The sequence below is a fragment of the Verticillium nonalfalfae genome (genome assembly GCF_003724135.2).
Source record: "Verticillium nonalfalfae strain VnAa140/NRRL 66861 chromosome Unknown scaffold_50, whole genome shotgun sequence".
NCBI lineage: Eukaryota > Fungi > Ascomycota > Sordariomycetes > Glomerellales > Plectosphaerellaceae > Verticillium > Verticillium nonalfalfae.
In genome coordinates this window covers 59,098-71,625 of record NW_021167275.1, presented here as the reverse complement: position 1 = coordinate 71,625, position 12,528 = coordinate 59,098, and the positions used below count along the sequence as shown (strand labels likewise).

Genomic DNA, 12,528 nt, shown 5'->3' with positions numbered 1-12,528 from the left:
TCACAAGAGGAGCGCGCACAATCGTATCTCTCCCGTTATGTTCCACGATCGGCGCTCTATACTTCAATCTCACACCAACGCATGCGGCCTGCAGAAGGGTCACCAACAGGGTCGTTTTTGGCCCCCTCCTGACTCGAGCATACTACCAACCGCATATATTGAGACGCACAAGAGCACCAACATGTAGCAAGCTTGCCCGACAATCGCAATGGGAAATACAGGTCGACACAGCGCCACCACAGCCGAGGCCAAGAATGTACACCCGGCTGTGTCAGATCTATATTAGGAACTCCATTTTCGCGAAAATCAGAGCAGCGGCATTCCGAAACATTCCCCAACCGGCAAACGCTGTGGAAGAACCTCCACTTACAGCTAAGGCGGGTTCTCCACCACAGCATGATCGTTAAGTCGGGCTGGACAACGGGGATAAGGCCGATTCTTGGCCCCATCAACCTTATTGTTTGCCCCAGGCTTGATGCGATATCGCCCTAAATAGACTTCAGGTTGATCACGGCGCCATTCGGCGTCGATGCCGTGTGCTAGGCCGTAGGAAGGGGCTCCTCAATACACCTCGTGACCCCCCAAACGCAGTGTGAACGACATGAAGCCACACGTCTCAGTGATGGGACCATCAAGCAGCCGTCCGGATGCGACGCAGACGCAGGCCGCCAGGAGCGACGCCAGAGGCGCGACTCTTGCGTTCGAGGTAGCGCCGCTCGACCTCCTCGAGGCTGTGCCCGCGCGTCTCGACCATGACGAGGGCGACGACGATGGTGCAAAAAAGGGTGGCGAAGGCGAAGAGATAGTATGCGCCAAAGGACGACTTGGCAACCAGCACGGGCGTGATGAGCGCCACGACATAGTTGGCAAGCTATATGGTCAGCGACAGCGCGGTGTGGGGGGAAGCATGAGAGAAAAGGGGACATACCCAGTTGGCGCTCTGGGCGAGGCTGGATGCGCTGCTCCTCGTCGTCGCCGGCAGGCTTTCAACAAGAAAGGTTCGAAAGCCGATGGCCCAGGTACCCGAGTAAACGATGGCAAACAGGAAGATGGAGACGATGACGATCCACTTGCCGGCACCTCGGTCAGCGTGAACCTCGTCGGCGGCGTACAGCGAGCCCATCACGAGCATGATGGCCGAGATGGCGACGCCGCCGACGAGACTCGAGGTGCGACGGCCCCATTTGTCGGCGAGGAAGGTGGCCGGTATGGTGACGGCGAGAATGACAAGGGCTGAGACGCCCGAGGCGAGGAAAGTGGCCTCGTCGCCGTCAATGCCAGCCTGGGCAAAAAGGATGGGCGCGTAGTAAAGAACACCGTCGATGCCGCTGAACTGCTGCATGGCCATGATGAAGCAGCCAAAGGCGGTACGGCTGCGGAATGGCGCCGACCAGGCCTCGCGAAATTTGGACGCCGTGTGCTGCAGCTCGTCGAGTAGGGTGGCATTGGCGTGGGCGGCGACCTCATGAGTGCGGTTGTCGAGCAGATCCGCTCGCTCAGCTTCGTCGAGGCCGAGACGCACAGCAACAGCGCGGGCCTCGTCGAAACGACCTTTGGAGAGGAGCCAACGCGGCGAGGGCGGCACGAGGAAGTATGTGCTCGATAGCGCGAAGCCTAGGGCCGAGGCAACGGCAAGGGGCAGACGCCAGGCAATGGTCGAGGGCCCGAGTCGGGCGGTGCCGTAGCACATAAAGAAACCGAGAACGAGACCAGTGACGATGAGGAACTGGGGCAGCGCCGTCATGACGCCGCGCCTTCGTGCCGGGGCCATCTCGGAGACCTGGACGTAGACGTTGCTGAGAAAGAGACCCTCGCCGACACCCTTGACGAGGCGGCCGAAAATGAAAAGGCCGAGGACAGGGGCAGCACACTCCAGGGCAGCACCGACGGCGTAGATGAGAGCACCGAGGGAGAAGAGGCGGACGTGGCCGAAGCGATCGGCGAGAACACCGGCGACAAGGGCCGTCAGGGCTCCGGGAATGAGCACCGATGAGACGATGACACCGTGCATGGTCGGCGACACATGGCCAAATGTGGCTTCGAACGACGGCATCGTCGTGACGGGACCAATGCTGCCAGTGTCGAGGCTATTGTTGTCAGCAGCCGGCGAGCACTTGCTTCAAAGGAAGGCTCACCCGAAGAGCATGGCAACACAGGATGAGATGAGGCTCGCCCTTACATAGAGCGGTGGCATGGCGAGCTTCATGGTGTTGGCTTGTTGCGGACGTTTCGCCTTGTGATGGTTTGTGAGAGTATTTGGCGTAATGAAAGTGTTTTCGTGGTTCAAACCTTATGAAAGAACAGCAACAGCGGCCAAAAAGTCAGACGCAGCCTCTGTCAACTGATCGGCGCATCGTCACTTTTCTCCCACCCGGCGTCTCTGAGGTTTTGCCGATGACCGCTTGGCGGGTTCCACGGTTCCACCAAAGCCTCGAGGGTTACTCCATATGCATGCACTAGGCTTATCGCGCCTGGGGACATGTCGTCTGACTCGTCAACGTGGCGAGTATTGGTTGCGTAACGCCATGCGGGTGAGATGTTAGATATGCGTGTAAGACGCGGTGGAGAGGCAAGGAAGGATTACATCGAGTCCCTGTTTCATTATACTGCTGACTGGGTTTTCATTATATCAAACGTGAGGGATATGTTCTGGATCTGTCCATCACTAGTTCGACCCTTATGTCATGAACTGCCACTTACTTATTCACCTCACTGTGAACTTCATGATTCTCGTTCTTTTCGGATGTCATTCTCCTCGCTTGGCTGAGCTCTTCCTGCCTCCGAGCCAGAGCAGCCTGTCTGACATTCGATTCTCGTCCGTCTCTGACCTCTTCTCCGTCCAGATCGACCCCTCCACCGTGTCCAGGCGCGTCGCACGTGCCGAACCGGGTCAGCGCCGAGTTACCAACCATGCAGTTACAAGATTGGGGTTTACATGACGCCTCAGATGTGGCCTGCTGCTGTCGAGGGTTTTCATACTGACTAAGACCTATCTGCCGACCAGGGGCTCCAGCCTCTTCACTGATGCTCCATGGGTTCATCTGAGGGTACGTCTGTCGATTTGCAGCCGAAGGCGGCGGCACGAAGAGTGACCTTGGAGGTTCGCTATTCCTATACGCCATCAAGCCATCGCGGGAGTCGCCGCCCTGTGTGTAGTTGCGATCTCGACGCCTCGTGAAGAGTTTCGTGCTGAGCGCTGGTTCATCGTATCCGTCGTTAACATTTTCGGGGTTCGAACGACTGTCCTCCCTTGGGCGGTGCGTCTGGGGAGTGTCTGTTGGCGGGTCGGATGCTGGTAATTTACCGCGTTGCTTCTCGGAAAGTTTCTTCTGGCTGAAGAGCCTGTAATGGCCGAAACCCATCTTGGTTGAACACGGTCGATGGTTTAAGAGCCGGAAAGAGACGATCGACGAGGCTGTCCGAGCTTTTGGTGGGATGAATGATGCTTCTCGATCTCTTAAGGACGAGGAGGTTTCTTTTTGTTGCTGGCAATTGCGGTCCTCAAGTTTTCGGAGATACGTTGTCGAAGAAAAGCCTATTGTTTATTTGGGACGCCGCAGCACAATGAGTAACAGTCACATCTCGAAGGGTTTCATAAACCTTGAGGGCATGGGTCAACCCAAAGTAAACGCTGCAATTGTCTATGGTGCTCATGATGATGCCTTGATTCCGAAAATCTGCAATAAGATGTCAGCACATAGTAGCAGCACGCCCGGAGGAAGTGGCTCTTACCTGGTTCAGCGCCGTGTCGTCCATCGTCGCCATCCTCTTCGACGCGATCCATCGCGATCGCACAGCGTGATGCCCCCTAAGCACCGGCGTCGACGTTCCCGAAGCCGGCGTCGCTATGCCCGAAGCAGACCTTGATGCGCTCGCCTTGGCTTCCTCGGCCTTCTTGAGCTCCTTCTTGCGCCTCTTCTTCTCCTTCTTGGCCGCCTTGTCAGCATCTGAGTCCGAGTCGTCCGCTGCCGCGGCGACCGCCTTCTTCTCTTTCTTTTCCTTCTTCTCCTGCTTGCGCTTCCTCCTGGCTTCCTTGTCCTCTGCCGCTGAGCTGTCCGTCTCGGTCTTGATCTTGGTTTTGTCCTTCTTCGACTTTTTCTTCGACGAGCCTTCCTCGGTGTCGTCCTGGGTATCATTGGGCGTCGATTTGGCCGACTTGGACTTTTCCTTCTTGGCTGCCTTGCGCTCCTCCTTGCGGCGCTTCTTCTTGGCCTTCTCATCTTCGCTCGACGAGTCCGACTCGGACGATGACACCTCGTCGGCCTTGCGCTTCTTCGACACGTCCTTGAGGCTCACCTCGGGGACATTCTCCACCTTGACGTCCTTGTCTTTGTCCTCCTCCTCCTCCTTCGTATCATCCATCGACTGCTTCTCCTGGTCGCCGACGAGCCAGCCGCCCCGCACGAAGCGCATGGGGCCAAACTTGCTGTCGCAGTACAGCGACGACGCGACGGCCAGCTTGGCCTGCTGCTCCTTCTGGATCTCCACATCCGACTTGCCGTTGAGGCGCGACAGCATGGCCTGGAAGGCGTCCATGCCGGTCGACCGCTCTTCGCGCGCCTGCTTGAAGCCGAGACCGAGCATGTCGTCCTTGAGCGAGACGCGGACGAACGAGGCGTTGGCGGCCGTGTAGTGCTCGGCCTGCGCGGCGTCCTTGGCGCCGAGGTATTGGCCGGGCTCCCAGCCCTGGGAGCGCAGGATCTTCTGGCCAAAGGTCGATGTGTCCTTGGCCCATGATGTGTTGTTCGGGTCCTTGTCGATTTTTCGGCGGCTGTCCTGTTAGCTGGGCTGCAGAGGGAGGGGGGAAAGACTGGTGGCCGGTGGCTGGTGGACGAGAGGGACGCACAATTTGACTTCGGCGAGACCCATGGTGGCGATGGGCGGCAATTGCCTGAAATGACTGGTCTAAGGAGGACGACGAAAGACAGAGCGCTCGCTGGCGGACGAAATGCAAGATGCTGAGGTACTGCGATGCTGGATGTGATAAGAAAATCGAGTGGCCGTTATCGTGAAAATTTTGGTGGGGTCCAATGTGGTCCGTGGGTCGGCCTCGTGCATCCGAGGAATGGCCGGTGTGCTGACCTGCTCACCGCTCTCCAAACCCGTTCACCGACCTGGGATTCACCGAGACTACCAGGCTCACCAGGGGCTCATCAACATGGCAATGCTCTATGGGTTGGCAGCACCAAGCCGTATCTGCAGTGACATTTTGTTCGATTTGCTGGATGTCTTATGTTCCTGATTTGCATGTTCCAAGAGAGCCTGGCAAAATGGCGGCCGTGTATGCGAATGTTCGCATCTTTCCTCAGATCCCATCATATACGAGGCGTCAGGCACCTGATAATGGGTTCCTTCCTATGCTGAGCCTCAGCCTAGTTGAAATGCCTTGTCCCTCCAATCGAGAGTCTCGATTGCACTTCCCTCTTGCCTCCGGTGTCATGACCGGCCATCTTCCACCTCCGCTTCGTCCCAAAGAACCTCCGAAGACCTGATATCGCCCTCATATCGAAATAGGAGACCACGATAATCACTTAGAGGACCCAGATTCAACCTATCACGATGTCTGCCACCGACTCCGGCAACCTCAGTCCTCCCGATCCGAAGCGCCGGCGCACCCGGAAGCCCGCCAAGCACAACGTCAAGATGGAGGACGACTTCGCCGAGCCCTACAACATGGATATGGAAAGCGGCAGGAAGCGTCTCGAGGAGGTCAAGCAGCCCCGTTCTCCCAACTTGCTCATCACCCACTGACCCTCACCAGATCAATGCCAAGTTCACAGCCGCCCGTGACCGCCTCCTAGCCGACTACGAGGCCGAGCAGCGCGACCTCTCGAATACGCTCCTCAAGGCCCTCGAGAAGCAGATGAGCATACAGTAACGCCCCCCCTCTTGCCCCTTTGCGTGCATCTGTGCTCTGATGAATTGCTGCACGCCTGGCGCCTTCCGTCCCTCGTGTGCGCGGGCAGCTGACGCCAGTAGGGCCAACACGGACAGGCACTCGATCCACGTCCTCGCCGAGGCGGCGCAGGACCGGCTCGACGCCGAGGAGCGCATCCAGGCGCACGTCGACGGCGCCCAGGCGCGCTTCGAGCGCCTTGAGACGCTGCTGCGCGTGGTCGTCCAGGGACGCATCGAGGAAGCCGAGGCCGCGCTGCTCGAGGCCGGCGGTCTTGTCAAGGCGGAGGGTCTCGGCGTCAAGCGCGAGTAGGCGGGCCGGATCGTCGTCGTCTTGCTTTTGGGGGTTTCGAGTGGTTCCTGTACGAGTGGTTCAGTACGAGTGGTTCAGTACGAGTGGTTCAGTACGAGTGGTTCAGTACAGTGGTTCAGTACGAGTCTGTTGGTCTCCTGTTGAGTCGTGGCGTGAACTTGTGAGAGTCTTCCGCGATGTCCCCGTCGTCCCGGCACGTCGTGGCGTTGAGTCGAGTCGAGTCAATCATAGCACCCGCGTGAAATATGAAGAAAAGGGAGTCGCGATTCCAACGCCGTCTATGCCACCAGTGATATGGCTACACTAATCGTCCCACGCCCGCCCATGTTGTTGTACACCAGCGCATCCCACGCCTTCCGTCTCTCCTCCAGCCTGTGGTCTGTGCCTCAGACCTCGAATCCGAACCCCTTCATGCACAGCTTGTACGCGTCAATCGTCGGCGCGCACGCCTTGGCCGGGTCCGCCGCGTTCGAGAAGAGCATGCACTCGTCGCGCTTGGACTTTTCCTCCTTGCACACGCAGCAGGGCTGTCCTGTTAGCTTGCGGGGGTTCTGCCGGTACGCGGGAGCCCCTCCGTCCATGTGGCGTCGGGTCATCCGGGGCGTCGGAGAGGAATAGGGGTGCGCACCTTGGGTTTCTCGGCCGCCGGCGCCGGCGTCGCGAGAGATGGGGATGCTGGTGTTGTCGTCAGTCCATTGGCTTTTCGGACACAGGGGTCGGGGCAGGACGAGGGGTACTCACAGATCGTGGCAGCAGGGGAGGCCATGTTGTCTTTTCTTGCAGTGGGTGCGATGGGATGCGAACGAGGGAAAGCGTTGTCAAGCCGGGCTCTGTCGCTGCTGAAATCGTATGTCGAGGAAGCTCAGTCCACTTTTTTTTGGGCCATTTCGGCGCCGTGGATTTGTCATTGTTCGTCTTTGAGCACAATTGCACGTCATCGCCTATTTGGTCGCTCGGTGGTTCGGTGAGTGACGAATCGGACGTAGCGGGTCACGTGCACTCGCGGGAGACTCGTGTCTCGTCGGCCACGGCTCGTCGACCATGGGCAACTCAGGGATGAGGATTGGGTGGTAGAATCCATGAACTCCTATTTGTTCTCGAGATAGGCTCCAGGAAGGTATTCCACTCGGGCACCAAATTATTTGCCCAAGCACACAAAACAAGCCCGATACAATCATCAATACATGTCATAATGTATACTAAAACCATGCCCAAGATATGCCGCCGACAAGACATGCATCATCGCCTGCTGTGCAACGCTAAAACCTTCCAATATGTCATACTCCCACGCGACGCTTTTCGTGTACCAAAGATATATACCCACATTGATTTGCCCACCACACGATAAGACCATCGCCTGAACGCACCGCCTCACTTCACACTTCACATGAGGACACACTTCTTGTCCGCCTTGTCACCTCGACCTGGCATGTTCCCTTGACTGGCAGCCGACACGTCCGTCCACGCCGCCGAGCTCGCAACATCAAAGTCGGGCTGCTTCTTCCTCTTCTTCTTCTTCTTCGACCCGCCCCAGCCGCGTCTCTTGGCGTCCTGCATGTTCTTCGCGGCGCTGCGCTCGGCGCGGCTCGGCTTGCGCGAGATCGACCCGTGCGACTGCCGTCCGTTCGATACCGTCGATGGCGCAGACAGCCAGGAGGGCATGAACCGCGACGACGAGGACCTCGGGTCTGTGATGCTCGCGCCAGTGTTCACTGGCGGCACGTAAGAGGGATCGAGCCGCTCTATCGCCGGCTGCACGTGCCGCGGTATCGGCGCCAAGATCGGCGTCTCGCCTCTGCCACGACCCGAGGTCCGCCGGTTGGGTGCGTCAAAGGCGCCCGTCACGCCGCCAGGCGTGCTGATGATGAGCGGCTGGTCCTCGACAGCCGGGCTTTGCGTGTGCGCTGTCGTCCGGATCGATGGGAATGGCCTTGATGCTGAGTCCTGCGACGTCGGACGCCCGCGACTGCCGACCGGCACGCGCCGAGGCGAAGCTGGACCAGCAGGGGCCGTGAGAGGATACCCGGCCGGGGTCGTTTGCACGGCGCTAGGCTCAGGAGCTCTGGGCCACGTCTGCGCATTAGACAGCCGCCTCGGCAACGGTTCGCCAGAAGGAGCTGGATGGCTCGTCTGCGGCCCCAGGCCTTCTGCAAGGTTCACCACGGGTATTTGGAGGTCTAGAACAGGAGGACCTTGGTTGTCCGAGGGATACGACAAGTTCCGCAGAGGAGCAGCTGGTGAATTCGCGGTCGACGGCCGGCGAGCGTGGGCATCCTGCTGTCTGCTCAAGCTCGTTCGGCGTGGAGCATGGTATGCGTCGCGCGCCGGCGGAGCGAGGTCCTGCTGAGCGCCACTGCTCCGGCGCGCTGCGATACGTGGCGAATCGGGTGGCGAGACATCGTAAATATTCTCGTCGTCGCCATCGTGGACCGACGGACTCGTCGTGGGTCGAGGCTGGCTGCTGGCGCGCGGCCGGCTCATGGTTGTGGAGTCGCTGTTCGTCCTGCGATGCATCACTGGATGCGCGCTATGCGGCGGTTCCTGATACCCACGCGTGTGGATTGGCGGCTGATTGACCATCTGCTGCGGGTTCGGCAGCGGCCAAGCCGACCCCACGGTCGGCGCCGCCGTCTGGATACGCGGCGGCTGAAGATCGCGTTGCCGCTGCTGGTTCGCCGGCGTCACAGCGGGTTGTCGCAGGAAGGCAGGAAGGTCGACAGGGTCGTCTTTTTGGTAAGGGGGTGGTGGCGGTACCCAATTGTCAGCATCGCTCTCGTGAGGGTGCTCCCTGCGACCATCGGCACGTCTGTAGGGGACCGAACCAGCGGCTGGTTCCTGCGGCTGTCGTCGCCGGTTGACCGCTGCTGCCGTGGCGGCACGGCGCAACGTTGTCGTAGAGCGGGGGTTGTCGTGTGAGTACGGAGCGTCGACGGCTTCCTGCGCCTCCATAATAGTCCTGTGCTCATTGTCTGCCGGTGCTGTAGGCGTTGCGGTAGTTTGTTGCACGGGCCGTGGCGGCGCACCTATGCGCCTCGGAAGGAGAGGGTCGTCGTCATCATCCTTGTTATTGTTGCCATCACTATCCTCTTGCGGCGGCAAGTCAGGCACCGGGGGTGGCCCTTCGGCCCCAGCGGTGGTAGCAGCACGCATAAGGCGATCCCCTCCTCGTCTCTGCGCGACAGTCCTGCGTCGAACGATGGCAACCTCAGCATCGATGTCGCGGCGCTCCTCCTCCAACACTTCTGGCTCAATAGTGCCAACCTCGATAGTAATCTCCTTCTTCGCACCGTCGGCGGTACCGTAAGCAAAGTCGAGCAGCGTGATTCGGCCACCGTCAACAAATTCAATGTCATCCTCTTCCGTTATGGACTTGCCGGGCTGGAGACCGCGGGCAGCGACGACGAGGCGCTCTCTGGAGGAGGATTCGCCAAAGCCAGCAACCCACTTGACTGTGCTTACACCTTCAAGTTCTGCGATCTTTGCGCCCCAGACAAAGGTGTTGCGAAGCCTGTCGCACAGCAGTTGCCACTGCGGCCTTGTGGTACTGTCCTGTGCCGTTCGTGACGAGGGCGTGCGGGAAGGTGGGTTGCTGTTCCGCCTGCCGGAAGCGCTCATCGTCGAGAGGCTGCTGTCAGTGACGGCGGGGCCGCCGTCCGGCACAGCGTCGAGGTCCTCGGGAATGCCGTACAGCCAGATGTCTTTGCCCTTGAAGCCAGCCGACACGAGGTCGCCATGGTATGTCGCTGCCGGCAGCGTGCAAGGCACAAGCTTGGCCTGCTCGCTCTCGCTTGGGCTGGGAATCGGCCCCGTGAAGTAGGAGGTTCCGTTCCGCAGGTCGTCGATGCGCACAGCGCGGAACGTCTCGAAGCTGCGGTCGTAGGCGAAACTCCAGGCGGCCTCCTCGCGGCTCGTATCTTGCAGCAGTACGGCGTGACTGCAGTCACGACTTGTGTTTGGAAACAGGATGGACGTGGTCCAGAGGGCGCTCATGTTATCGTCCATCATGCTGCCGGGGTCGTAATAGGGTGCTGTCAGTACGACGGTGTTCGGCAAGCCCGTGTGAATAGTTGTTCCCAGCAGCTGCGTGCCATCAAAGGAGAAGGCGAGACTATCAACGGCGTCGCACTTGACTGCGCGTCTCTCGGTGGGCATTGCGCCAGGTGCCAGAGAGGTCACCTCGATGCCGCCCTCGTAGGCAGCAGCCAGGACGGAGCCGCAAGGCGACATGGCAATGGTGCGAGGGGCATTGTCGAGGATGATGGACTGGGTGCGGCGTGGCGGAGACTTTGTGAGGTCGTAAATATCAACCTGCATCTCACTCGACAGGACGGCAAGCAGCGAGCCGTCATCCTTGATACAGGCAGAGGCGGGGCGGCGAAGAATCTTAAGCTCTCTCCGGACATGGATCTCGGCGGGCCGCACATCGAGAATATAGATGCGAGACGAGTTGTAGGCGAGTATATGGTGGCCGCGAGGGGAGGGGCTGAATTGCAAGCCTTCGCCGCCGGGACACGACGAGGAGGAGATGGAGTTGGAGATGAGCTTGATGGTCGTTTCGGCAGGCCGCAGGTAAGCCTCGAATAGGTTGCGCTTAACCTCTCTGGCGAAGAGAGTTCGTAAGCGCGGGAGATTATCGTCGGAGGCTTCGATATCGGGGGAGCCGCTGTGACTGGCGGCGTAGGAAGGACATTTGGAAAGGTGGTAGGCGTAGAGCTCGGCTTGCTGAGAGACACGGCGCCAGTTCGTGTTGAGAAGGACAAGAGAGGCGAAGGAGTCGGCATCGGCGTCTTGCAAGATCCTGTAGTTGTTTTTTGTCAGACGTGTTTCTGCATATGTTCCAACAAGGCCAAGAAAGATGGAGAGACGGAAAGACAGAGACAAGGAAGCGAGTTGCGCACTGTTGGATGATCTCGTCAGGGAGACGATCGACGGCGGGGGGTTCGACGGGCTGGGGTTTGTCTACTGACAACCTCAGCCCAGGTGTATCTTCCGAGGGCGAAGCCATGTCGATAAATCTCGATATCGAGGTTGACCGAGGCTTTGTTGGGTTCGCCGTCCGTCCGTCGCAGCAGGCAGTCGAGAAAGCTGTCACGCAGACATTGTTGACGGGGTATGGTGCGATGCTGAGCTAGCGGCGACGGTGGTGTGATGTTGTGTCGAGCGAGACCTGCAAATATGGCCAAATTCGTCGAGAGCTGCAATCGAGCTTCCTGGGAACGTGGCCGCTGAGATACTGGATCGTGGAGTCTGACTTTCAAGGTGTGATGCTATGGCAGGAGATCTGGAGATGAACACCAGAGCAAGCAGGAGGAAGAGCGGCGAAAGGCAGCGCAAGCAGCTGAGGCAGTGCAAGTGCAACCAGGTAGGGGGATGGGGGGAGGATACGCTGCCAATACCTGTCATCAGGTGCATGTTAGGCGTGGCGCCGAGGTATACCGAGAGTCTCCTGGAGCACCAACCCACGAATCAGGGTCCTTCCCTCGGCGGTTGACTGCACTTTCCCCCCTAATGGCCCCCCAATAGCCACCTGAGAGATCTGTTCGAGGTAGTGACGGGCGGCTGGCACCTGCTAGCACAGCGGTTCGCGCCTCCTCCAGCCTCACGACGCCAGTACCATGACTTCGCCCCTCCATTGTAGCATCCTCTTTCGTCGCCTATGGTCTCTCCTTCATTGCACACCCTTCACCTCCATTGATGAGCACCCTTGATGGTGGGTTTCTTGAGCTTTTCCCGCGTTGCCTTTTTCTTTTAAGGCCCCGGAAGAAGAAGCGAATCCGACAAAAAAAAGTAAAAAAGTTCAAAAGACAAAGCAGTCTCGGGGCACAGTTGACATTTCATTCGCGGGCCAAACACCTTCAGCCGCCCGCCCGCCAAACAGAAACATTCCGCCAGCACCACACGCCGTGTTTCTATTTTTGGCCGCAATCAGCACCAATGCTCATGTCTTGGCTGGGCCTCACGATTTCCGTCTGTCACAAAGCTCCAACGCATCCACGGGCCGCCACGTGATAAGTTATCCGCGCGTTCAAGAAGATGGCCTTGACAGATTCATAATGACGACCTCCGTCCGAGGTATCTTAATCGAAAAGGATTGTCAGCATCTTAGGTTTCGTTGTTCTGTGCTAAATCAGACATGACTATTTCTCAAGCAGCGTCCACCAGGAACAGGTGTGTTTCAACGCTGAGCGTTTCAGTCGACCCCGACCCCATCGTTCATGACGATCACCAGTGCACTGACGGTAACTCACCAGCTTTGGTCAGTTTTCCGCTGCTTCTGCATGTGCTGTTCTCATTTCTCGCGTCCATCAAATCATTCTGTA

General features: G+C 58.8%; 5 protein-coding genes across 5 annotated transcripts; 1 reads left to right on the top strand and 4 right to left on the bottom strand.

Moving 5' to 3' along the window:
* Nucleotides 1-631: 631 nt before the first annotated feature.
* D7B24_006843 (uncharacterized protein) lies at nt 632-2,206 on the bottom strand (the record flags this gene model as incomplete). The annotated part of the gene is made up of 3 exons (XM_028640964.1): nt 632-871; nt 929-2,087; nt 2,136-2,206. 3 exons carry the CDS (start codon nt 2,204-2,206, stop codon nt 632-634), a joined length of 1,470 nt encoding a protein of 489 aa, XP_028494986.1.
* Nucleotides 2,207-3,650: 1,444 nt separating this feature from the next.
* On the bottom strand, nt 3,651-4,869 carry PXR1 (telomerase inhibitor; the record flags this gene model as incomplete). Its single annotated transcript, XM_028640963.1, has 3 exons — nt 3,651-3,677; nt 3,733-4,771; nt 4,847-4,869. The coding sequence occupies 3 exons, from the start codon at nt 4,867-4,869 to the stop codon at nt 3,651-3,653; spliced, it is 1,089 nt and encodes a 362-aa protein (XP_028494985.1).
* Nucleotides 4,870-5,559: 690 nt separating this feature from the next.
* D7B24_006841 (uncharacterized protein) lies at nt 5,560-6,208 on the top strand (the record flags this gene model as incomplete). The annotated part of the gene is made up of 3 exons (XM_028640962.1): nt 5,560-5,709; nt 5,762-5,874; nt 5,980-6,208. The coding sequence occupies 3 exons, from the start codon at nt 5,560-5,562 to the stop codon at nt 6,206-6,208; spliced, it is 492 nt and encodes a 163-aa protein (XP_028494984.1).
* Nucleotides 6,209-6,594: 386 nt separating this feature from the next.
* On the bottom strand, nt 6,595-6,974 carry COX17 (Cytochrome c oxidase copper chaperone; the record flags this gene model as incomplete). The annotated part of the gene is made up of 3 exons (XM_028640961.1): nt 6,595-6,735; nt 6,837-6,883; nt 6,950-6,974. 3 exons carry the CDS (start codon nt 6,972-6,974, stop codon nt 6,595-6,597), a joined length of 213 nt encoding a protein of 70 aa, XP_028494983.1.
* Nucleotides 6,975-7,591: 617 nt separating this feature from the next.
* Nucleotides 7,592-11,213, bottom strand: D7B24_006839 (uncharacterized protein; the record flags this gene model as incomplete). Its single annotated transcript, XM_028640960.1, has 2 exons — nt 7,592-11,006; nt 11,107-11,213. 2 exons carry the CDS (start codon nt 11,211-11,213, stop codon nt 7,592-7,594), a joined length of 3,522 nt encoding a protein of 1,173 aa, XP_028494982.1.
* Between the last annotated feature and the right edge of the window lie 1,315 nt (nt 11,214-12,528).